This window comes from Bombus affinis, chromosome 1 (genome assembly GCF_024516045.1).
Source record: "Bombus affinis isolate iyBomAffi1 chromosome 1, iyBomAffi1.2, whole genome shotgun sequence".
NCBI lineage: Eukaryota > Metazoa > Arthropoda > Insecta > Hymenoptera > Apidae > Bombus > Bombus affinis.
In genome coordinates, this window is record NC_066344.1 from 17,441,900 (window position 1) to 17,469,339 (window position 27,440).

Below are 27,440 nucleotides of genomic sequence, written 5' to 3' on the forward strand. Positions count from 1 at the left end.
CTCTTCTGTCGTCGAGTGACATAAAATTTAAGAATGACAACGAAGATGGACTTATCATACCTTTTCCACGTGGTCTCCAAATAGAAGTTTTAAAACCAAAAAGGTTTTTATATATTCGACACGAAAAGTTGGTGTAACGCGTTTCATCGTGTAAACTGAGGAAATAGTAATGGTAAGTAGGAGACAATGTCGGGACAGTGTTTTTCGTTCCGAGCAGAATTAGCCGCGAGCCGGCTGAAAAGAAAGCACTTGGCTATAAGGTAAAGCCAAATTAAATTTGTCACGTGTCACGAGTCATCTTACGCCTTAGCGTGTTCCAGAATGGACAAGTTTGCATTCCATTAGGCAAATGTGCGCCTGTATTGAACGTCAAATGAACGGATTTGCAATGACTAAGTATTCATCGTAACGCGTCTATGTTTTTCTGTTATCTTAATTAAATGCTTTGTTTAATTTTCTCGACATGAATATCAGAACAAACAGATCGGTTATAGGCAGATTAAGGTCTTGCTTTGTAATATCGAAATATGTCAGAGATCAACATAGATTATTATTATCTGTGTTGTATAGAAGCAAATTGAATATACAGGATGTTGCAAGGGATAGGATTTTGGGAATTTACAGTATTTACTGAAAGAAAATAGAGCGCTTGGTCCATTCTAAAATATTGTACAATCAATTTTTTCGATTAATGGTATGATTATATTTTACAGATAGTAGTCTCTATGTTCTTATATACTATATACAAATTTCTATCAAACTTAAGAAGACATTTTTATTTTACTGTAAAAATCGCATTATAAAACTTATTACATGTTTACTGTCATGTTGCATTATAAAATTTATTACATTATAATAAATTTAATAGAATTTAATTACAGTTTAGTATATATAAAATTTTACTTTCCCTTAATGCATGTTCTATCGAATATTGTTTTGAGCGTTTAAAAGATACTAATAACGTTAGGTATACAAATTAATATTGCTTCTTACAAGCTAAATTAATATAACAGTTAAACTAATATTATTCCTTTCTACGAATATTCCATATTAAAAAACTTCTTTTCAGACACGAATTAACATAAAAATTAAAAAATCAATAAAAGTAGACTTATCATATTTTCCCCGCATAGTTTTCGTCCACTTACTAAATTCTAAATAATTTTGCACATTCTTGAAATCATTTCTTTCATATACAACAATCTAGCACATATATGTTATAAAACTAAGTAGCGCATAAATTAAGTTAGATTGTACAAATTCATACATACAGAGAGAGAGAGAGAGAGAGAGAGAGAGAGAGAGAGAAGTATTGGAATAGAGTCGTACACCCTTTGGAATAGAGTAACTTTCTTCAAATTGGGCCAAACGAGTTGAGCTTTTTTAAGAATGTGATGTGCGCACGCGAGCGGTTACGGTAGCAACCACAAGACAACCAAATAACCGAACGAGAAGCGCCTAAGCTTTATATTCATTTTATATATAAATTACCTGAAACGTATTGATGTGGGAGGCTAGGAAAGAAAAGAGAGAGATGCATCGGTCTAGTAGAATTGATAATTTCCGCGTCACAATGATCGGCCTCTGTTTACTCGTTCACACACACTATTAAAAAATTCTAACATATCGCTTACAAATGGGGATATACCTTGTTTCCTCCCGTTCTTCTGTCTGCTCCTGTCTTGTCGTGGCATGCACGAGCACTAAGAAAGCGGCTAAGATGACAGGACCTATATCGTAGTGCAGCCTAGCATCCTGGTGACAGGCAATCCGGTGACAGGATTATTTCCAAGGCTGGCTCCAGATGCTCCACAAGTGTATCTATAGTGTCGAGGCTTTCGAACGTATCGAGATAGAGGTCGATAAGGATTTCCTTGAAGTCTGTTTGCGTAGCCTTAGGTGCGATGCCAGGTCTGTTGCATTGATTTAACCTCGCAACATAGTCACTTTATGCTTAACCCACAGTTCCGTCTAGATTCCAGTATTCATTTTTGGTCTGTACCTCCATGAGATTCACCGCGCTTCGGCTTCATGATCCCTTGGTTGTTTCTCGCGAAACGCAATAACTGCTGTTACTTGGCCCCTGTCGAAATAATATGCGTCGAACTTGGACCGACGGTAGACGTGGCAGATACAGCGGCCTCCGGACGGTCGTCCCCATGGGTTGACGTTGGCGCTGAAACCACGTTAAGCTAGCGGGCTAGACATCCCTGGAGATGTAAATCATACACTTTCCTTAGGATGAACCGCAGGGGCCGCAGAGGACGCTCATGACGAGATTTCTTGCTGCTTGCTTCTTGAATTCCTCCATACAGGAGGGGATGTACTCCACCCCCGCATGAGTTTTCCTTAACGGGACCAACATTCTGCAATACAGGCACCATTTCATCGTGACTGTCGCTTTCCAAATGAGTTTCCGCTTCATCCGGGTTCTAATTTCTAATTCATTATTGCGTTTCACTTGGAATTTTCAGGTGATGATGGGCTCATGGAGTTCTCCACTGGTAGTTGTCCGCCATAGCGACTGATTATTTTGTAATTCTGAAAACCCCCCGTTTTCGTCTCTGCTGCATCTCCAGCGTTGCTATCAGATTATTCCGTTATCGCGTTCCTTACTTTCACCTTCGGATTTCCTTTTCCCTCTCTCTCTCTCTCTCTCTCTTTCTCTCTCACCGTCGTGGTAACAGAATTCCGGGGTCGGGAGCTCATTCAAAATATTGCAATATCTTGTAGGGAGTCACCGTTGCTGATCAAGTCCCACACGGTGTCCCTTAATTTTTGCAATACTGACCAGAGATGCACTTTATGTAGGTTATAGGTAATCCTAACCAGTAACGAAGTACGTATAAATAATACCCTGTCCCTATAGCGTAGTAGCTCTGCACTAACTACTTAAGCTAGGTTTTCAGAACGTACTAATCTGACTTCCAAGAGAAATTTGATGTTTCTAATTTCGAGAATTCTCTTAGTCCCTGGATGCTGATCTTTGATCTCATTTCTGCTCTTTTCCTTCCCAACTATTTCGATAATTTCAATTCTGCTCCCTAAAGTCATAATGATATCATCGTTTCGTAATACACTCCCGATTGTTTATTGTGTTCTCTGCAGCCATTAACATCTCTGCTCCCACTCAGATGCTGTAGAAAAGGAGGGTTAAGAGGTGCCCTATTTCCATGGTCCAGTCTTAGTTGTTTCCAGTGGTTTCCAGTCTTCAAAAAGGGTGTTTGCGTCGTCTCAGGGATATTATGAGTATCACGGAGTCTGACTACTATACATATATCTAAACGCGATCTATTGCTATTTAATTACGTATTTGTATTTTGTTACGCGCTCGTATAGTTAAATAGCTCCTATAGCTAACTTATTTTAGTTCATCGACGTGTTTATGCACACGTGGGCCCTTTCCGATTCCTAATACAATATTGTTACTGTCTGATAGCGATCCTTTTTGCACATAGCCAATATCTACTATTTTACCGGTAATTTTTCATCTCAATCCGAGGAACATTAACATTACACAGAAGTCTTAGTTCTCCAGATATTTGTGAAAACGTTTTTGACATTTTTACTGTAATGTGTGTTGGATGCCGCCTGGGTTTGGGTTCGACTTATCTACGGACATGTTCGTATTACATGCTTGGATCGCGATGGGTTTATAATCTCATGTTTCAATTTGTAAATATAAGGAAGGTCAAGAGACAATTTTTAGTTATAATTGTAGTATCGTGGATAAATTGTCTAAGAAATATCGGGTGAACCGTAAACAATATTGCGAGAAAGCGCGTGACATATAGATATAAACATCGCGGCACGAGCGTGTGATATAATTATATTACACATAATTATGCATATATTATACCCGCAGTAGCTTGACCCACGCGTAATCGGCATCCAACGTACATCAAACTACATACGTCGAAAATATTTTCATAAATAACTGGGAAACTAAGGCCGAACAGGGATTATATGATATAATCATATATTACAAATCATATTATATATATAATTAAAAAAATTAGAAAATGTATATATATATAATAATAGAAAAAAATTAAAAAATATATATTGTAATTTCCTATATATATATATATGAAAAAGCTGTGTAGAATATGGACTTCTATAAAATCTTCAAAAATCATCGAAATCAATAAGATCGCTGATCTTTAAATAGTTACCTGAAGAACTAAAATTTAGGAAGATTGAAGTATTCCAGAATAAATATGGCAAGGTTGAGGTATTTCGGGGTATCCGTTTCCAGCAATTCGGTTGTGACGTGCGGGCGTAAGCATAACGGTTACGGTAGCGAGCACGCGACAATCCAATGGCAGAGCAAAAAGTGCTCGAGCTTTATATTTATTTTTATCATGGGTCCGACCTTTGTCGGTCTGATACAGGCCTCGTTCGTTCTAAATTACTTACCTGAAATATACTAATATGGGAGAGTAAGAAAGAAAAGAGGGAGATATTTCGATCTAAGAGGATCGAATACAACTTTATTCGTAAGATTTATAAATTTATAGGTACCATAGATATTGTAAATATTGTAGATATTGATATACACATTAAGACATTATAAATATTGTAGATATTATAGATATTATAGATATAGATTTCTAGGTAGATTTTTATAGATATCTTGGGCTAAGACTCGCGATGAACGCTGTCCACTTTACGTTATCGCTTTTCACGCAAACACTCGCGCTCACGATTTTGTTCTCTGCACTTGTTACGTATCGGATAATCGAAGTTTCACAATAAGTTACAATATGCATTGATGACCTCGGCTTGCGAACACTCACTTCCACACTATCCGAAATTTACTGCCGCCAGACAGTGCTCCATTCTATCTTACAGACTGCAGCCTGTTGCCTTAGTAGGATGTCGATCGCACGCGCGAGACTTGTACCAAACGCGAGCAATTCATAGTAGGAGGCTTGCGAGCCTGAATTCACCTCATCGGCTATCAGCGAACTCTCAACAACAATCAATCGATAAACCGATTAACTTGGACTCAAAGACTTTCGTCTTGTCGAACTCGTCGACAACTAGTCCGTGACTCCTCTACTCTGAGACTGACCGAACACTTTTTAAAGACTCTCTCAATCGATAGCGTTGTTGCAATACCTTTAGAATCGCCGAATTTACACATTCCTGGACAAGCTCATGGAAAACGCATAGGCGACGGTGCGCTCAATGCATTTCGCCTACCTACCACACCGTACGAAGCGCACGTGCAAAAATGCGCTTATTCAGATCTGCGTGAACAGACATTATCACGCTGCACTGTTGCAATGTTTTCGAAATCTTGCAAAGATGTGGTCGTAATTACGATCATCCCGTGCGAACTCGGATGTTATTAGGAAAATAATTAGATTGTCCGGAAAGTGTCTTTCTTTCGCGAACATGTTTCTCACAACGATGCACCTTCATACAAACGTGAAACCAAGTCTGCGAAATGTCGCGGTGCTTATCTCAACAAAACAAAATGGATCGTATGTAATTCGAGAAAATAATATAAAACAAAAAACGTTGTGCGTCTATTACTTCCTCATAAAACCAAAAAATATTTTTCGGACAACCTAATAATAAGAAGTTAGAAGGATTAGTTTTCTAAATAGCGTGTAAAAAATTTTGTCAAATAACTAGAGTTGGTCGGGATCGTGAGATAAGAAGTAAAAGTAGCTTCTCGAAAGTAACTTCCTCACGTGGGTCCGTAATGAAAATTTAAACGACACATTTGGAAGATTTATGTCAATTTTAGACGTATATGTACAGTGTGTCGGATTTAACTCGTACCGCTCAAATATCTTGAAAAACACGAATGATATGAAAAAATGTTTCAGACAAACATGGTATGATAGGGGAAACGTACTATGTTCTTGCGTGTTTGGCTTTGCGGCGACCTTGGAACTTTCTGTGACGGTGACATTATAACTTTTTAATAGGGACCTCCATGTTTTATCGTGTCTTTCGCATCATCCGCATAGCGATATATGAACTTTTAAATTCGATATGTCGCTGGTATTAGCGTATTATTCGACGTACGCCATACGGGCACGTACAGCTGCTTTTCATAATTCTATCGCTGATATCGCGTTGAGAAAATTCAAAGTTACGTTTTTCTAGTGTGTTTAGTGTGTCAGTGAGTTGGCAGCAGTTTTGGGTAATTTCTTGAATGGCTCTGTGAGATTTGAAAATTTATATGACGATACATAAGTTTGTTCTATTTTAAAAATGCCTGACTGTCTGCTACAAGAAGTCTCTATTTAAAAATTGTAATATCAGATTCACAGAAAGTTTCATGGTTGCCGAAAGATCAAACATACGAGAGCATGATATGTTTCCCCCAGTATCTTACAATTTTTGTCTGAAACATTTTTTTCTACCTATTTCCTATTCATGTTTTTCGAGATATTTTAAACGATTCGACATAAACTGGGCACACTGTACATATGTATAACTGTCTTCACATAGTGTTGTTTAAATTTTTATTACATTTAAACATTTTAACACGTCGTTCACAGCAAGTTTCAAGGTCTCAGCGACGTCAAGTGTACAAGTGTATATAGTATATCCCTCTCGATATCGCGCAACTTTCGTAAGAAACGTTTCTTTGTGTCGTTAACGATTTTCGAAATATTTGAACGAAATATTCAAGATGAACCAGACATGCTGCATATGCTGAACATTGTATCGAAATCGATTGATGCGGAAACAACGGACAGACGTCGAAAGATGTAAGAATCTGGAGATTTTAGGTCGAAAGTTTTTTCATTTTTAATCGTTTGTGTAGTTCATAGCAATTTTAACCGATTTCGATAAAATTTTCAGCACGTAGGTATATAATTGATATAAATCTTCAAAAGATGTTCAATTTTTCATCGCTGACTCAGGTAAACAATCGTAAAAAGCGAGCTTTACTATTTTCTTTGCGATTACGACCAATTGCTATTTTTTGGAAAAAATTTTTACGCGTCATCCAGTTATATAATACTCCTAATTTTTCAAAAAATCACGTCGTGTGATTCAATGTTAAAAAAGTTGTTTTATTTTGAAGGCTGTGCTAATACTTTTGTCCCTTACTGTATGTGTATGTCTAAAATTAAGTAGCTGTTATCGAATATTCGAATACAACAGTAAATATCATAAAATATTTCAATGAATAATTTCAATTAGCCGATGTCAATAAAAAATTATTGTGTAAGACAAAGAGCTGTATTTAACATTTTACAGTTATATAATTCTTATATAAAGAGGAAACAATATCAATTAATGATGTTCCTCGTTATATAATTATAAATGGCAGAAGAATTTATGTTTTTATTCATAGTAAATACACAGACTAAATTTTGAAATATTTGAATATTTCAAGTTATTTGCTCGTTGAAGTAATCGCATTAACTCCATATTTATCAATTATTTATTATTCTCCAGCTCGTATATGTGTCCAGTTACGATCGCCTCGAATGATTTGTAATATGAATAGTTTAACGTTCTAAGCTTCCAACTTGCATTTTCAGATGAAGATATTCTCCTTTGAAGACAAAGATAGCCTATGCAGATTTAATCATAACTGCAACATACATATGTATGTATGTACGTACGTGTATAGTTTATGTAGCGTGGATCTAACGGCATAATTGTTCACACAGCGTTGCTATGTTATTAGATGAGAGTAATGTTTCGTATAGACATCAAATATGACATAATTAAAGATTATTAAAGTCGCAAAGCGGTACAACTAAACTATGGTAATCAGAAATTAATAATTGTAGAGATTAAAACGAGATGCGTAGACATTGCTGAAGGTTATCTGCAACATTTATCAAAATTGCTCGCTCGATGAATATCATACAGGTAATATTCCTACGAAATAAAAGTAGATAAACCTTTTGCTTTAATGACTAAGGAAACGTAAAAGGCAATATCCATATTTGATTATACTCAGCCTGATGAGTATTATTACATATAATAAATTATTTTCTAAATGTCGTTTAGATTATCTTTCTACAAACTGATATTTTTATTTGCAGTAATTGTTATGTATTGGCATTTATGCGTATCATTTTTGTATACTTTAAATTTATAACTCGTATACAATTTTCCTACAGAATCTGTTGTGCCGAAATTAATACGATAATTAGATCAATTAATTATAAAGATAAGAAATAACCTAACCGTTTAAATAATGCAAATATAAATTAAATGTCAAATTGGGCAAACCTGATGTACAAAAAAGATTTAAAATATTTAATTCAAGTAGTTCATTATTAAAAGTAAATTTATGTACCAAATCAGCTGATAATCATTCTTGTACATACTGTTTTCAACAATCGATATGTGCTTTCAGATACAGTAAAACCGCTCTTATTCGAATAATAATCCATTATCTAAATACCCTAATATCCGAACATTATTATCCGATCATACTATCTCCCAGTAATGAATATCTTTTTCCGTTTGAAATATGTACATATTTTATTAGTGTTCGTATATGTATGACGTATTCGTTTCTTTATTCGACGATCGAGCGAATTCCGATTATAAGAATTTAGTATGGAGCTAATAGCCTTCTAACTACAGGAACAAAATACGAAATAATTAAAAAGCTGGAAAATGATGTAAGTGCAACGGAGATAGCAATACACGGTGTTGGAAAAACCACAATCAGGGACAATAAAAAACAAGAACGTGATAGCGAAAATTATTTAAAGCGTGTGGATTCCTCTGCTAGCGACGGTAGAAAAGCCTTAAATATACTAATGCGATGAAATGGTTTCATTGCGATAAAGACAATGTTACACAAGTGGGACGAGCAAACGAAAGCGGCGATGAAGAGGTGCCTTCTCATACCGAAACATTCGTGACATTTCAAGAAGGATTTCGATGGTTCGAAGTATAAAAGGAATCTGTATGCAGTTATTCAGGTTGAAAAAATTGTGTGATTTATCATTAACAGGCAAAAAGATACGGGATCCATAAATACTTAAAGAAATTATCAATTAATTTTAATTTGTGCTTGAATAAATGAAATCTCATGTCGGAAAAATGATTGCTCTATTATCTGAAAATTGCATTATCCGGACAGTTTTGTCTCTCTATAAATAATTATTAATTAAATCGATTTAACCTGATTTTTATAAGTCGACGACTTTTTCCTTTATATTTCAGAGATACAGTCAGGGATATACAGGGATAGTTTCGTTATTGTTTTGCCACAAATGGACCTTCTTCCGTCGAATAAATTTTCTTAAAACAATGAGTTTCCCTTCTAGGCAGAAATAATTTTGAAACCTGGGGACACTTGGTATAATCCGAAGAAGATATTTGCATTAAAACATTCAGTACTCGTTCTTCCATCTAATCGCTTGCACTGGTATCTGGAATTTTAAAACTACGCAAACTTCCCTCAGAATTATTATCGTCGCAAAGTAAACCTATTCAAATCAAGAAAGAACAAAAATCAGCTACCACATAGTATGATAAAGTCGATCTGTACTCGAGTTTCCAAAGTCAATAGGAGCAAGTTTCTAGACAGAAACAGAGAGAGAAACAGAGTTATACAGATAGAAACATAGAGGAAGGGAAAGAGACAGACAGCAGTTGCGAGTAGTTACAGAGATACGCGTGAACGACAATGCACGCGAGCTCTCTCAAGGTTAAATATACGCTCCTATTTACACGTATTAGGATATCTATTGGTTTTATATATGAAACGTGACGATTATTCTAATTGAAGTACAAAACAGCGACTGTTCGGTCGGAATTCCATATTTATACAAAGTTGCATTCCAGTATCTGTGAAAAACTATTTTTTTATTTAATTATATATTATTATTATATTATAGTAAATTATAGTAAACATAGTAAACGATAATATTACGTGTCTCTACATCTTTCTAATCGACATATTGCTTACAAGATCCAAATGAATTAAATAAAACATTACAAAAAGATTGCTAAAAATCTAAATTTCTATTATAAAATCTCCTAACAAAATAGCAATTAAATAATGAGAAACAATTATATATGGTATTGATAAATGTTATAGTCGATCAAAATGGTGATCAAAAGATGTGACAAACATACACAAGCTCAGGGAAGTATTCGAAAATTTATAGATAACTTCTATGAATATACAGAGTGTGTCAATAAGAAGTGCTATCTAAACTAACTCGTTCTGTATTGGTTTTATCGAAAAGTGTTGTAAGTGAATCATGTTGTATTAACCTATTAATACCGAAAAAGCCATTAGTTTGGCAGATATTTTAACTTTAATTTGCCAAATTTAACGTATGAAAGATAAAGACACGTTCCTTGCCTTTCATACGTTAAATTTGACAAATTAAAGTTGAAATATCCGACAAACTTATGGTTTCCCGATATAAATAAATTAATACCTTTTTGTAGAGAATATCTAGTTAGATCGATTAATGTTGTAAAAAGTAAAAGTAAATTTAAAAAACACAAAATCAACTCGACCAACACAACTCGATATCTCAGAATATATGAGATATAAAAAAGTAAAATTGCATCCGTTCGATGAGTCCTTTGAAATACACCATAATTCATTTACATTTTTCGATAAAACCAATAGACAATGAATTATTTTACGTAGAACTTCCTACTGACTCATCCTGTACATTGCATGTGTTATTCGAAACATTTTGAAATTTCGTTAGCACTGTTATGAGACTTGACTATCATCGTTATATTGGGAAAATTTCAAGCAAATGTGGCATGTATATAGAAACTACGAAATATTTAGTGGATGTATATGGTTCGCGGATATCGCAAAGGATATCGTAATTGAACAGATAATTATCCAGTATAGTAAAAAGCTTCGATGTTCAGTGGGAGCATCTTTAACACTTATTGTATACTTAAGATGATTATTCATGCTGTATACTAATTTTTTATAATATATATATTTGGAATAAATATCCTGTAACTTCTACATGTAATTTTCAGATTGGTTTCGAATTTTATCAAAATAATCATGACAATCGCGTTTTATTTTCTATAATCTTCCGCCAAACTTTTATTTTTATCGCATAAAGGTTTGAACATTTGGCTAAATTATTGCCTGTGTGGTAAATTAGATACTATAACAGATACCTCAGAATTTGATCAAATTTGTGTAAAGTCCAAAACAATAAGAAACCAGGCCAGGGACTAAAAGACACATAATAACAACCGAGTTAGTAAAAAGTCATATTCCGGATGCTTAACGCTTATATACTTGATACTTATATACTTAAGAAGATTATTCATGCTATGTATTAATTTTCTACTAAATATTAGGTCATCCCATAAGTTCGTGCCGACTTTTGTGTATATATTTCATGTGTCGATTTATAAACATAAGGCGATAAGGGACCAATGCACTTGAAAAATGGGAAGATGTTGTACAACGAGAGGGGGATTACGTTTTTTCATGAAACTGAAAGGTATGTAAACAATCTTAACATATATAACCGCTCGAAAAACGAAACGAACTTATGGGATGACCTAATATATGTTTGCAATAAATCTCCTGTAATTTCCATATACATTTGTATATTGATCTCCAATTTATAGTCATGCTAGTCGTGTCTCATTACAATGGTAATAAAATTTCAAAATATTTTCTACAAGTATAACACGTGTAATGTAAAAGTTTTGGTAAGTGTGCAAATAAGTGTAAGTTAATGTACACAGTCAAGAGGAAATATTTTGTGGACAGTCCACAAAATATTAATTACAACGCGAACATTAATTACTACAATCCTCGATTGGACACGTGGGGTTTAACAAACCACAGGCAATTTCAAAGTTCATAGTATTGTTATTTCAATCGTGCGAATTTTGTACTTTCATATAGCTGAGTTTCGTTGTGCACTCTAGCGGTTTACTTATGAGACAGTTGAAAATTTGCTTCGGAATTACAAGCTCCACGATAGTAGACACGCGAAGAAGCAACGAAACTTGCATTGCTCTTGCCTATTCTTACCAAGAAAATACTTTTTCATGTTCTGGTTTGTGTTTACAGTATAAAAATAAAAATAGTATATTACGTTTCATTTTTAATTTAAAAAACATAACATTTGTACATAAAAGTCATTACGAACACCTGATATAGTAATAATAATAAAATAAATTATATGTGTATTTCGTATGGGATCTGCTAAACATCGCGTGATTCCGAGGCTCGTGACCAGTCAAAGGTTAATACTCAACAAATATATTTATTTCGATAAAATATTATTGATATGTGAATCTTATCTCATTATATTTATAATATAATCCTTATATATATTATATATATAATTATTATAATATTATTTTTATTTTATAATAATATTATTTATTATTATGATTATTATAATAAATAAATATATATAATATCGCATAAGAGGTGTACTTAATATAGCGGTGACAATTTTGCTTTGAAATCGTCACGGCACAACGCGTGACCATGACACGGTTGACATATTGCGTTTTTAGGCTCTTCCGCGGATAAAAAAAACACGCTTTCCCTAGTGGAAACTCTGCTATTCGTTTGAATCGTGGAAACAAAATTACCACTGTTAAACGCTGAAACTTTTAAATAGCTCCATTTAAAGAATGGCATACAGATAAAATCTCTGATAGGAGGGGGAAAAATGGGAATTTTTGCGAGCACCGGCTTTCGAGTAGATAACGTTGAACAGCTTTGATGAAACAACGCGTAACACTCCGTTTCAGGGGTAGTTTAATCGTATTCCTTTAAAAGCGTTTTCATAGGGGAATTGTATTAAATGGTTCCTAATGAAACTGTTTTAATGGTAAGAAAGGTATCGTTGATGTCGTATTCGCTTAAACTTCGTGTTAGACCATTTTCGATTGAGACCTTGAACGTACAGTTTGTATTATAGAGATAAAAGATTCATTTCGTTTCTTGTTTGGTTCTAAAGGTTTTTATATTTGTCATAGTGAAATTTATTGAAATTATCGACGTGTGATATATTTTTATGCGCATGGAATCTTCATTTAAGATATATTGAGGGATTAGAAAATGAGAGGACGAGATATTTAACGTAGTTAAGTTCTTGTAATTTGAATAATGATATATTTTTGTATTTTGTCCGGTTTTGAAATTTTTCAGTTTATATTAGTTTATTTTTATATTATTATATTATTATATTTTATATTAGTTATTTTTCGTTTTATATTAATTTATTGAATTATGCACGAACATAATAATAGAAATATAACGAAATACCTAATACAATCGTACCTAATACAATAAAATAATATAAAATAGAAATTCATCTATTATCACCTTATAAAACGAAAGAAATTTTTCGGACAACCTAATAGTTAATTTACTTTTTGAATAGAAGTAGTTTCGTTTCCTGTTTGATTTTAAAGTTTCTAAATTTCTTATCATTAAATTTATCGAGAGTGTGTCGGTTCATAATATAATTGAAATATAATTTATTATTGATCGTGTTTGTAACGTATTACGAATAATAGTTTAATACATTCAACTAATTTATACTGATAAGATTAGTAACCAGCTTATATGCTGCTACTATAGTACTATAATATTGTTGTAGTATTCATGTTTATTTGTACATCAAGGAAATTATTAATAGGTTTACTAATTTATCAATTCTCCAATTATACTTGATGTATCTGCTATATACTATATAATATTATAAATTTATAATATTATCCGAGAGCTATACTTTATAATACAGTATTAATAGTTATATACAGTATAATAATTAAAGAGAGAAGAAGGAAGAGAGAAGGGTATTATTTTTTCATTTTAGTATCAAACAATGAACATTAAAGAAGAATGTTCAATGAAATCCGCAATTTATAAAAATTTAGCACATGTTTAAACGTTAAAAGAAAATATTGAAAGATTTATAAACAAATATGTCTAAAAAAAAATTAAAAACAATTAAAGGGCAGATGTTTGATATAAATATGTCAAATTCATAATTCATATTTAAATGCCCAAGTTTCATGAAACAATTTCCCAACAAATATTTTAAAAATATCCCCTTATGTATATTATATTTTTACGTGCAATCAATTTATTAGAAAATTTACATAAAATAAGATGTATCTCTCTTTAAAGATAGAGTTATTAACTGGCTGAAATGGTTTCACGTTTGGAATAAATTTAAAACTCATTGTCATTTGAATAATTACAGCGGCCATTGTGCTAACGGTAGTTAATATTATTCAAATACGGAATTATGCAAAAATTACGATGGCCATTATTTGAACAAAAATTCATTTCGCCTGGGATGTTTATGACCCGGTACGCGGGTTGTAACGCGTAAAAATAGAGAGCCATAACCGAAGAAAAATGATGCCATTTTTCACGTGGCCACTGTGTCCCGCAATCCAGTCGAACGATCGATCATCGTGCAATGAAAAAATGCACAGAAGCTGGTACAAGCGTGTGTACACGCAGATGATGATCCCGACTGTGCATACATGACACATAGGAGTGTGTCGTATAATCTGGCGAAAGGCATGAAAAAGCCTGTGAAATCCGTGGAAATGAAATTTTTCAAACGTCAACGGGCCAAAATAGCGTTCGAAAAATCCATTTGAAATTGCCCGTGAAATAAACGCATTTTCCTACTCAAACCTCGATAGTGTCAAATCCTGCATATACCTCTTGTACACCAATTCTATTAATTATTGTATTAACGCATCTCCATGTTTGGATATTCATTTTTATGTCATTGCATCATCTATTGGAGATGAAAAGTGAATTATGTAGGATTGCGATTTCTTTATTTGTTGAAATTAGGCTGTAACATATGAAATTGCAGATAAATCAGGAAAGTATGTCTTTGGTAGATATAGGAGCATGAACCTTTTGAAAAGTTTATTAATTTTATGAAGTATAGAAGTGTATAATGAAAAATTATAAAAGAGATTCTACAATTTGAAAGGAATCTTTAAAAAAAAAAGAAGTAAATATAATCGTATATAATATGTACGTATATAATAAAAATTGAGAAAAAAACATAAGGATTTGTTCGATAACTATTGACCTGCAAGGAGGACAGAATTAATTCTAAAATATATAAAATTGAATTATGATTTATACTTTTCGTTTATAGTAATAAGTAGATGATAATTACAAGAGTTTTAGAAGATTTTTAATCTTTCCTTTAAAATGATACAATACATACATACAAAATTTTAATGACTTTTTTATGATTATAAGCCGGTAAATTGGATAATTTTGCATCCAATATAAATCTGAATAAAATTTCGTATATTCATATTTTCTCTGTGACTTCTTTATGTCTATACCATTATTTTATTGAATTACATGCCAAGTGTTATTTCTAGCAGTAAATTTACTGTTACGTCAGAATAATATAATGGATGCTGTAGAATTAGAAGAAAATCCCGAAAAATGTGATGCAACAAATGTTATTAAATTATAAGACTACTAAGGCACAATAGTGAATAAAAGTTGAATCATATTACTAATATTCTTTTCTTCTTTCGAAGGATTAGAATATATTACGTGGTACACTAAAAATGTACTCTTTTGTTTTGTTCAATATTTAGATCTAAAACCACCTGTTCATAATGAAGCGAGGGTTAGTAAACAACATCATCGTTGCTGTTATATTCTTATTTTGATTATACTGTTACGCATATACTCTCATATGTGGTTTGGTTTTTTAATTCTTTCTATAATATAATGTACAAAAATATACTTTCTATACTTTGAAATACTATAGATACGACTTAAAAATTTTAAATTTGAGTAATAATTACAGATTAAATTAAATTGAATTTGCCGGCATTCGTCATTAAAATGATTCATTATACAAATGATACACAACGATACAAATACATGAGCCGTTTAGAAGCCACATTGATCAATTCTATAATTGAAAGAGATGAAAAAGTGATGATTACAAACACTATCTTTTAAATTTACTTTTAAATTTGTTATTACTTATACCATCCTGTAGTAATAATTGAACTGATGGAAGTAAGTAATTTTTTTCGAGAATTAAACATCGATCCTGTACTTGCGTACATGAAACTGAAAAATCGATAAAAAGTAGATGGAGTTGAACAGTTTCGCTTCAAAGAGGCTCGTATGTATGAAACCTATATATCAAGGTTTTAGGTATACAAAGTCACTTGCATTATACTTTTTAGTTAAGGTATACAGTCTTATCTGAAGCAGCATGATAAAATATATGTGTAGTTGGAAACTTTGATGTATAACGTAACTTTTCACATAAATAAAATACGCTTGGGACACTTGATACATCATCTCGAAGCACAGAACGAGATAGTGGGAACAGTGAAAAAAGGAAAGTGGGGAATCGATATTGACGATCTAGGAGTGGTGACACGCGATATTGAAGAATGTAAGTATCGTATGAACTGATAGTACTAATTATGGTAGCTGCGGAAGCCGATATCGATAACTCTGAGGGCTAGAGTTGACGATTTCGCAAGTTAATATCGATCACTCTGAAACTGGAGATTTTGTTAATTGATAGATGTTGGTGATTCTAAAAGCTAACTTTTATGAAAATTATTGTTAATAATTCTTTTTAATATAACTATGTAGTTGATATAGCGCTAATTTTTTGAGATTAGTATATTCTTATGAAATTAGCTGAAATTTACTGTATGATCAACAAGATGGATTTCAGTATGATATCATTGAACATAATTGAGATGTAATTCTTTTAAAAATAACTAATAATAAGTTAACGAGGTTTTGTGAAATCACGCAACTTTTGTTTGAAACATTTTTTACGAATTATTACGAGTTATTTTATTTTATTACAGAAGTTTTATGAGAAAAATATATAGCTTAAAGATGACGACATAAAATGTAAAGATATTACCATTTAATATAGTGATAACTATATAACGAAAATAAAATGTTAAGTTTTATCTATTGCACAGAAACCTTTATCGATATACGAGAACAGTATCCAAGCCACATTTAGTTTTATATCGTAATTTTAGATACGTGTATAGTAAGCGAAAGATTTCTATAATTCATCGCCACATCAACTACCTTTTCTTTATTTCTTTAATGGTCAGAAATTCTCGGTAATTTCTTTTGATATTACTCATTTTTAGTAGTATCATTATAAATATTATAAATGTTAGAGATAGGTAATTATTATATTTGTTTATAAATTATATTGTTACTTATAAGTTACGTTATAAATTATATTACATCTATTAATTGGTTACAAACCATACATAGAAATTTTTAAAGCTTTATTTTGATGGAAATGGAATTCGATATGATTATTATTAGTGATCAAAGTAATTAGGAAAGACAATTGTTATTTCACAATAATAATCGTACTACTGACTTTACAAGTGACCTAGATCACAAATATCTATGTCTCTATACAGAGATGAGCTATTTTTTAAAAATATAGAAGATTTAAGTATTCTATAAAATTAATTATAAAAAAATATTCAAGATTTATTTTTCGCTATTACACTTTGGTGGATGATCAAGTCACATACATTCAATGTAATGGATGATGATTTAGTAAACCCGCAGACTTACATACGTAAGGCAATGTCTGTAACTCTGAAGCTAAAAAAGGTCACAGTCAATAACTGTTCCAACACTTTGTATCATAGAATAGGTCTCTGACGTCCAAATATCGCTTGGAACATATTTCCCCAATCATGTAAATCAATATTTATGATTTCATTTTTGGGTCAAACGTTCGATGAGTTTCAAAATTATGCGAGTAGAGTAATTATGATGTGATCAATTATACCTATACACATTGTGATAGGCAATTCCCAGAAGCTATGATTTATTGGAAGATATTATTAGGTTGTTTCTGCAATGTGTGAAAGCTTTATTAATTCATCTTTTCGTAATTGCATTTCAATTTATTTAAGCATGTAATATTTCTCAAATAAAATTACAAGAATTTTCATTAGGAAATGAACAATTTATTTTTTGAAAGTATATTTATATAAATGACAAATATTATTCATTTAAGTAAATAAAGAAAAAGAAACTGTCACAAAATATCATCATAACATATTATTAACATGAGAACTATACAGTATCAACTTTTAGCGTATATATGAATTTATCGCATATAGCCAATTACATAATTAAAAATGATATAATGAAAATAAATAGATATACGCATAAAAATAAACGTGTTTTATTTTTAAATCAATAAAAATCAATACTTTATTGGAGATATTTGCGTGTGCAAAATCTTAAATCCGTCGATAATAACGTATGTATTACATAACGAAACAATCTCAGAATTATGTCAAATAATAATTTATCGAAAAGTAGAGATTGGAAACGTCTCTAATTCCCTTCTACGAAATAACATCCTCGATCAAGATACATACACAGTAGCGATTAAACGTCCTGTTGGCTTTCACAGGCTGAAGATTATATTGGATTGAAGGGCAGCTTCGACGATCATATCGGATTATTGATGCGTGGGGAAGACGGAGGACAGAAGACCGCGATACAACCGGACCCGAGAGGTTTACCGAGCTTACCACCCAACTTGGAAGCTCGTCTACCACAACTCGATCAGAGTTTGAGGATCACGCACGCCGAATGGTTGCCAGTCACGAAGACTAAGTGTGTTCACGATTTGATAAGGCTTCTTGAATATTTATTGCAGATAATTATTCACGTTTAATGCCAATCGATCATTTTATTGTCAGTCTATAAAAATGTGCCGCTTACACTTATATCGCTTTCTATTAAATATTATTGAGGCTAAATCATTTTTCAAACCAAGTTCGTGCACGTTTAATTAATTTCTGTTAATCTCCAATTTAGGAATTTAATATTATTTTATGCGACCAGCTAGGATATTTAAATTTATTAAAATTAACCGGTTATTTTTTACTTTCAGAAATCCATTTTTTTAAGCTGTTGGGAAGATCAACTTTTATTAATTATTGATAACAGAAAAAAGTATTTCTTTCATGTTTTTGTAAAGAACGTACGATGCGCTAAAATTACGGCTAATTTTTTCGAACGTAATTAGTTAATTAACTTCTTACAGCACAATGTTAATTATACGCATGCCAGTTTGCAAATAATCGATAATACGAATAAACGAAATCAGTTTCCTTTTTTATTAATTGACTAATACTTTTTCATTGAAAATAATGATGATATGAAAATGATGATGGTAAAAAATAATTAATTTTATTAAAGAAACAAGTTAAAGGCAAACAGGTTTATTTGCTTATGTTACATATATTGTAATCTTGCGTAATTAATTATTAATAATCTTCTCCTTCTATAACAACATTTTCTGTTTTGGAAATTTTAGGTATTCGTGATGAATCGGTGAAATATAACATAGTAGATCCATTATGTCTTCATATTTTTCTTTCATTTTGTTATTATATATAGGTTGGGGTTGATATTCAAGCTGATTCACACGGATCGATTACCACACCTTTTATTTTTACTCCTTGTACAAAACGTCCGATCACACCGGATACGCCTAAGCAATTAACACGTGGTCGACTTCTAAGACAAAAGAGCGTCGTTAGAAGTCATACCAACTTAGCTTATAGGAACTAGCGGTCATACCAACTTAGCGTTTCTCAACACATTTTTGGCCTCTCATTTGCATATAATGGAGGTTACCGTGAATTACGATATAACTTTGACGTTCTTCTCGATGGAAAGTCTAATACAAGAAATTCCGCTTCAAGATCCATTGATGTTTCGCAAAATATTTTATATACGGTATTACCATACCCCATACTTGAGCCTTTATTTAACGACATAATGTAAAAACATGTAATTATTATTTTTCCACTTTTTCACATTCTCTTTCATGTTTCTCTTAATTAAAAAAAAATTGGCAAATTCATTTACTGAATAAGGTTCATTCATTAGTGAATGAATGTAATAATAATATACAGAATGAGTTCATTTGTTGAACTCATATTATTAAAAGTAAGATCGTGATAGGCTCCTATTGGTTTAGTTTCAGCGTTTTCAAAATTTTTACACTTTCAGACACTCTCTATTTGATTAAGTAAATTTCGGATTCATGATCATCAGATGATTGTCTTATTTCCCTTCGTTTTGGTGCCTCTTGCTTCACCTTTCGATCTGCTCATTCCAACATCTCTCAGAAACTCGCCTCTTTCCTTACCTCATTTCGTTTTGACCCAGTTGATTTAGCCCATCTCTTTCCTGTATTCTTTCAACAGGGAGTTTTCGCAGTTACTTTTAATTTCTTTTTCATATTCTACAACTCTGTCTTCCATTTTTATATATATTTTTCTTATTTGCTTTTCCTCTCTTATTAGATACCTTGGAGCACACCTATTTAATCTTAGTATCCATTTGATATATCTTTCCTGAACTACTTCCACATCTTCCCTTTCCTTGTAGCCTCGGATGTTCGCCACGTATATCAGATACTTTTGATCATCTCATTAAACGTTAACATTCTCGCACAAAAGTCATCGGCAAATTTTCTTTCTCCGATTCTCCGGATTCGCGCCATTGCTGCTGTCGCTTTTCTACACACGTCTTTTACCATTTTTTCGCTTTCTTTATATTTTCAAATTCATTTCTGCGTGTTTTCTGAACATTACGATCGCCGATTTATTCGAGTTCAATTCCGGTTCCTTTCCATCAAGAAATATCTCTAAATACTTCAATTTACTTTCCACTTCCTTCTGAGTTATCTTCATGACTGCGGGATGATCCGCATAAGATAGAACGAATATTTTCTTCGTTCCTACAATAGTTTCTTCTTCTCGTGTTCTTTTCAAGTAGTCGTCTATCTCTAATATAAATATTGCAAACAATAGCGAGCTTAAGCAGCAGTCTTGTCTTAGGCCTTTTCCGATCCAGAACGCTCCTGTCCTTGAATTTTCCCACTTGTACTCCATTTTTTGCTTCTTTATAGATTTCTTCGATTCTTTTCGCTAACGTTAGATCCATTCTTTTACCTCTCGTGTTCTGCCACAATTTTTTCCTGTTTACCGTATCTAATGCAGCCTTCAAGTTTGCAAAACATATACAGAGCACGCTTCTTTTTATCTTAATTCTTTTTGCTAATGCAGTTTTCGATATGAATATGTTGTCTATGCAGCTTCTATCTTCTCGGAATCCTGCTTGTGGATCCGGCAATAATTTCAATATTTCTACTTCGATCTATTTTCTTAATCTAGTTTCTCATATCGAGTACAGTAAATTTGACATCCGCTGTCCATTAACGTTTTCCTCCTATAATTTTTAACGTCTTTCTCACAACAACAAGAGTCTCTTCGAACCTTCGGACGATACCTCTCCTTTCCATACTTTATTGATAATTTCCTTAAATCTTTCTTTGATATTCTCTGCTGCGAACATGCAGGCCTAGTTTTTTGATGCGTCTTCTCCTGTTGCTTTCTTATTTTTGAGTTTACCGATAACCACTCTCGATTTCTTCTTCCTTCTCTTCAGTTCCGCTTTCTTCCTCTTTATTTATTCGTATTTTCTTTATCCATACGTATCTTCTGCTCCTACCATATGCATGAAACGATGTTTCTATTCTGATAATTCTATACTTTTCCTGGAATTTCACCTCTCTTTTTCTTTCTTGTATATACATACGTCTCTATTTCTTCCTGGTACTTAATTTCCATTACTTTCATTGTTTTCTCCTGTTCTTGTTTTCCTGCTTCGTCCGTCTTTTCTTTACGTAGCTTGCCGTGTCTTTGTTTCTCTTCTCTGTATTTGACTTCGTTTATCTTATCCTGTTTCCACATTACCGCTTTATTTATCTTTCTTCTACTATGCCTGCGTTCTTCATCCCACCATCATCCTGTTTCCTGGGTTTTATCACGCTTCTCGATCTTCTGTTTGTTGATTGCCTTTTTCATCTTCCCTGTGAGTCCGGGTATTGCTCCCTGCACTACGTCGTTTTCAAAATTTCCTTTTTTCTTGCGCTTCCTCGTAAATCTGTATCCCTTCTTCATTCCAATTGTCCACCTCTATCTCTGTCTCCTCTTCTACCATGTCCTTAGTTCTGCAATGTCGGCTGCGATTTCCATTTCTGACGGTCGATGATCTGACCCAATTCTTGTTCTTGCTTCTATCCTTTCTACTTTATTCCACGTGGCTATATTTATTATTGCCTAGTCTATTATCGAGTAGCTGTTTCCTCTGTCGATTGTCCATTCACTCGTAATATCACCTGCTTTGTTTCTATTTATTATACCCCATTCGTTTCTTTTTCTACCATTCGCAGTAAGTGTTCTCCTTGTTTATTATCCGTCTCATCTTTGGATCGTCTCGGTTTTGTATTTTCTCGTCCATCCCAAAAGAGTTCTCCTTTCTTTTCTATTCTTGCATCGAAGTCGCTTCCAATTATCGAGTTATCAATTTCTGTCTTCCGTTAACTCTTCCAAATCTTCTAATGGTCTTCTTTCGCCAGATCTGTTATGTGCGAATTCCATCATCGTTGGTCGGATCGTTCTACCTCGTTTGCGCTTTTCCGATCTGCCGCTTTATTCCTGTGAACGTTCCACCTATTGCTGTCGCTTCTATTTTCGTTTTATCTTCTTTTGTACGCCGTGTCACCTAAACTTCTGTTAACCTATGTTCCACTTCTTCCCAATCCGTTTCTTTGAATCCTGTTTCAGAAAGGTTTATCATATCGGATTTATTTACCTAATTCCAGAAATCTTCGATCCTTTTCGCAAATCCAGCCACCTGGCAGGATAATATTTACAGGTTTACTCTCTCGTGTTTTTCTTATTCTTTTGTTTTACCCTGTTACGTTTTTATATTTTCTTACCTTTCTTTATCTTTTTCTATCCGTGGTTGAATTTTTATCGTCCTAGTCGGCCTAAACGAAAGCCTTTCTTCATCTTCTGCGTGAGATTTTTCGCCCTTCGAGTTTTCCCTCCAATTCCATTCATTCCATTTCTTCTTATTTTCGACATTTTGCTATTTTTACTACTTTGCTTTGTATGTTTCTCTTTATCTTTGTTTTATCATTTCCTATATGCACGTATTTTCTTACCTCCCAGTTTCTTCTCATTTTCCATTATCTTGATTCTGTCTTGCCACTCTTTTGTTCTTGCTCGAATCACTTTGCTATCTTCTATCTCTCTTGCTCGTACAACCTCCGCGCTAACTTCCAGTTTGCTTCTTAAAAACTCTTATACTTCCTCTTCGAGATCCTTTCTTTCCATCCTCGTGTCTATTCCTTTCGTAATTTCTTTTTCTTTCTCCCTTGTTTCCGTCGTCATTTCTATAGTCTTCAGATGATTTTCCAAATTACTCAGTTTCACTCCTGTTTCCGCGATATCCCCTACTGCTGTTTCTTGCAACTCTACTAGTCGTTTCTTCATTTCTATTGCCTTCATTTCGCTAGCTTCGTTGTTGATTCCGAGATTTCGAGAATGTTCAAGATCAATTCCGCAAAACGTACCTCGCTGTTAACCCTTTTGGGCCAACGCACCTATGCAGCTGATTCTTCCACTACTATCGCGACTCGACTATTGCCCCGAGAAACTTCGCGAAAATTCTTTACGTGTAAAGCCGTGATTGTACAGAAGAAGGGTAAGCGGTAAGCGGCATAGCCATAAAACAAATAGTGGTTGAGCGACAGAAAATTGATCAAACCTATAGATTTATCTTCGGTCGCTCTGTCGCTATACCGCTTAACGCTCTTCTGTATAATCACGGCCTAAATAGTCGAGACGAGATTGTTTTTAGGTCACCTTCTTATACGTGGCTGAATTTCCCGTAAGATCCCCTATTCACCCTATATTTTATCATAAAATTGAATTCAGTTATGGCATGAGAAGTCTCGAAATTATATTTGAAAAAGTTGTTAAGTAAAGGAAACTAGAGGAAATTAGGACAGAAGAAGTAGTTACTCTTGCACATTTTCTTTATTTTCTTTATTGCTTTCGCTGTTACACGTTTCACAATAATAATTTTTATGTTAATCTTATTTCTCTCATAACATTTTACGATTCCGTGCGATAGATTGCGATAGATTATAGAGTATTATGCGTAATTATACCAATTTACTGTTACATGCAGTGGCTCAGGAGAGTATTCAAACACTTGTGGACATTTTTTATGATAATATTATACGTATTATACGAAACATTGTCGGTGGCATTGTAACGAGAGCCAACTATCGTGATTATTATCGATAAATTTTGAAACAAATCTGAAAATATGTATAGAAACTATAACAACTTTAGTGCAAATTTCGTGGAAATTATAAAAGTATTTAGTCGATTATTTATTATACGAATAAGCCTTAATATTCGGTGGAACTATATTTAACACTTATATACTTAAGATGGCTGCTATTCGTGTTATTCCAATTTTTTATTGAATATATTTTTATAGTAAATATCTTGTAATAACTTCCATATATATATACATTTTCAGCTTGGTTTCAAATTTGACCGATATAATCATAGCAGTCGTGTAAATTTTTTTACAGTGCTAATAAGATTTCAAAATGTTTTATACGACACATACAATATATATATTATAAAAATTTGTTGTTATATTATAATGTTTAAATACTTTCGCGAGCCAGTGTAATTGTATATAGCACGAGTTGATCGGATTCTAAAAGGATGATATTTCTTTTTTCAATTCTCAGATTCAAATTCTTTGTATACTCAGCGTACTTCGATAACAGGGTTGGTGGCACGGGCGCACCAACAGGTAAAAATCAAGGAATGGTTCGCATAATAAGCGCAACAAAGACAAGAGGACCAGAGCGCGTTTGGTGTAGACTTTGGTATCGACCAAAGAACGGAGGCAACGTAACAACTTCCGTAACGGTAGCTGCTAAAGTGAAGGTGCGTTAAACAAATGAAGAAAATGGAAAATAAACTGTAACGTCTATAACGTTGCCTTTGGAACAAGATCAATTATTAAAAAACAAATAGAACAAAATATACATAGCATAGTCTGCAAATCAGTCAGCAAGATACTTTTACGCCGGCTCGGATAATTCAACGAAATAATAATTTCCAGTGGAAATTTATTGGTATTAAGAGAAGAATTTACTGATGTAAAAGAAGAACAATTTTTATATCATTTAAAGAGCGCTGTGTATTAAGTTAAACAGTAAGCTCGTTCACTTTCTTTTGAAAGAACGCGTCAAATGTTGTACTTGTATATAAAATCTATTTGATCATGAAGTAACTTATTTATTACATCTCTAAATCCGCCCGAATACGATCAGAAAAGTATATCGTACTACATAAAAAATACAAAGTGACTGCCGTTTTGTGTTTAAAAAATGACACCTTGAAATCCTCTGTTTGATATCAGTAAGCTGTTGTTCGAAATATTTTTTGTTGAATCTATCAGAATCAACCGAAGTATCATAAAAGTCAAAAATGAAAAGAATTGAGAAAAGCTAGAGAAATTAACTTCCATAAAAGTAAAATATCGTAGCATGCAGGTAGAAGCTGACGCTTTACGTTACTTTGCATAATATTCATCCTTTTTTTTTTCTTAGTGTCTCGAACCAGCTTTTATTCGCCCCATATGTTGGATAAATTAGAGGCAACACACTTCGACTTGCTCGTTGCTTGTAATTTCCGTTTTCCCGGGAGAAAGCTCGTTGATGCAAGCACGCAGCATGCTCTTCGATAAAGCTAAAGTGGTTATCGTGATCGTTTTGATAGGTGATCAGAGAAAATTGGAACTTGAAGTACAGTGCCTGCTTTGTGATTTGCCCGCTACCGAAAGATTCGCCTACGTCTGATAAAGTACCGGAAACTGTGAGCGTTGTAGCCAGGCTCAAAGCACCACCGACGAATCGTATCCTCGTACAGAATCGGCCCGAGACTAGGACGAAGGACAAGGAACTGTTGGCCGTTTGCGTGAAACCACTACATTACGATTACGACAGAGTAAGTTCGAAAGGTACATGTTGAGAATTCATTTGACCCGTTGATTGTCACGCAAATTTTATATACTTCAGGCTAGCAGACGCCATACAGCGAAATACGCTACATCGAAAAATTAAACTCTTACAAATTATAGTATTATATCTGACAACTTCTTCTAACATTGTTATCAAAATTATTCTCATTGTTGAAAATTTGTTAGCCTATGGAATTTATTTTGATCATTCTGAAAGATTTAGAAACGTAAACCACCTATAACCAGCGTTACGATCAACGTGTTCAAACTGTGACGATTTTCGTGCTGAGTTATGTTTGGGACTTGCAATAATTTGCAACCTTACCGATGAAACCCTTAGTTTTCTAATCGAAAAGCTTCAAACCGAACCCAAGGAATAAAACGACTGCAGCTTAACATAATTCGGCTTAAGTGATTTGTGCGTAAGGAGAGCTTACAATTGGGGTAGAATTACAGTGAGTAGTGGGATGCGTGTTCTGACGACGATCTAAAAATAAAGTATGAATTTAGATGAATATCTGCAATTTATTCGTAAAAATCTATTTATTTCTTTATTTGTTCTTTTATCTATTTATTTGTATTCGAATGATAGTTTAATCGGAATAAGCATCTACTGCAACTACAGTTATGGACGATACATGGTATAAATACAAAGCGACAGGTACCAAAGGGAAGCTAAAGGATCAAAGTCGCAATAAAGCCTACTCGTGCAATACGTTGATTGTTCTCAATCCTCAAATCTTTGTTTAAAAGTCAATAAAGAGAAATTAATTCTAGTCGATTTCAGTTGTAGAAAATATGAATATGACATAATTTATTTCTAATAGGAATGGTAAAGATCCACAAATACAGAAACGCTTATATCCAAGGTACTAGAAATCCCAGTCTGCCTTATGCAAATGACAAGATCGTTTCATCGAACGAGACTCTATCGTAGTCTAATTGTTTAACTTTTCCTTAAAGAGCTGCCTTCTTTATTTCGTTGTAGATGGCAAGTACTCTCGATTAGAAGTTGATGGCGTCGAGTCACGACAAAAGCGTGCTTAGCCGATAGAGTATGGACGAATGAATTAAGCCTATCGTTCACTTAACTAACAACTTATGTATTGGGCTAGCAGTAATTGTCGCACACCTACAGTATTAATACGACTTTTGGACAATTTAGATTAATTAATAATATAATAATAAATGATATAATAGTAAATAATAGTAATCTAGATTTTCCAAAAATCGACTGATCGATCGGAATTTTATGTCTCTTGATCAGATAGATTCTTCGTTTTATAATCTAAAAACGATATTTTAACCTTCTATCTGTATACGATCTGTAACGATCTGGATCGTTTTCGACCGGTAATTTCAAGTAGTTTTTCATTTTACTTATATCTTTGTTTAAATTTTGCTTTGCTTAAAGAAATTAAAGTAACACGCAATAAGAACTGTTGAATGATATTCTGGAAACTCGAAAGAGATAGGTAACGTTCAAATATTTTCATGAGCC

At 33.2% G+C, this 27,440-nt stretch overlaps 1 protein-coding gene across 2 annotated transcripts in view; it reads left to right on the forward strand.

Annotated features, from left to right (window-relative positions):
- Positions 1 to 27,440, forward strand: part of LOC126917790 (beta-1,4-galactosyltransferase galt-1) — a 138,587-nt gene that overhangs the window by 106,100 nt on the left and 5,047 nt on the right. For both annotated transcript variants that reach the window (XM_050725069.1, XM_050725079.1), the window contains 3 exons: positions 18,429 to 18,634; positions 24,660 to 24,861; positions 25,699 to 25,926. In XM_050725069.1, coding sequence (XP_050581026.1) covers positions 18,429 to 18,634; positions 24,660 to 24,861; positions 25,699 to 25,926 — 636 coding nt within the window. The remainder of the gene's footprint in view (positions 1 to 18,428; positions 18,635 to 24,659; positions 24,862 to 25,698; positions 25,927 to 27,440) is intronic.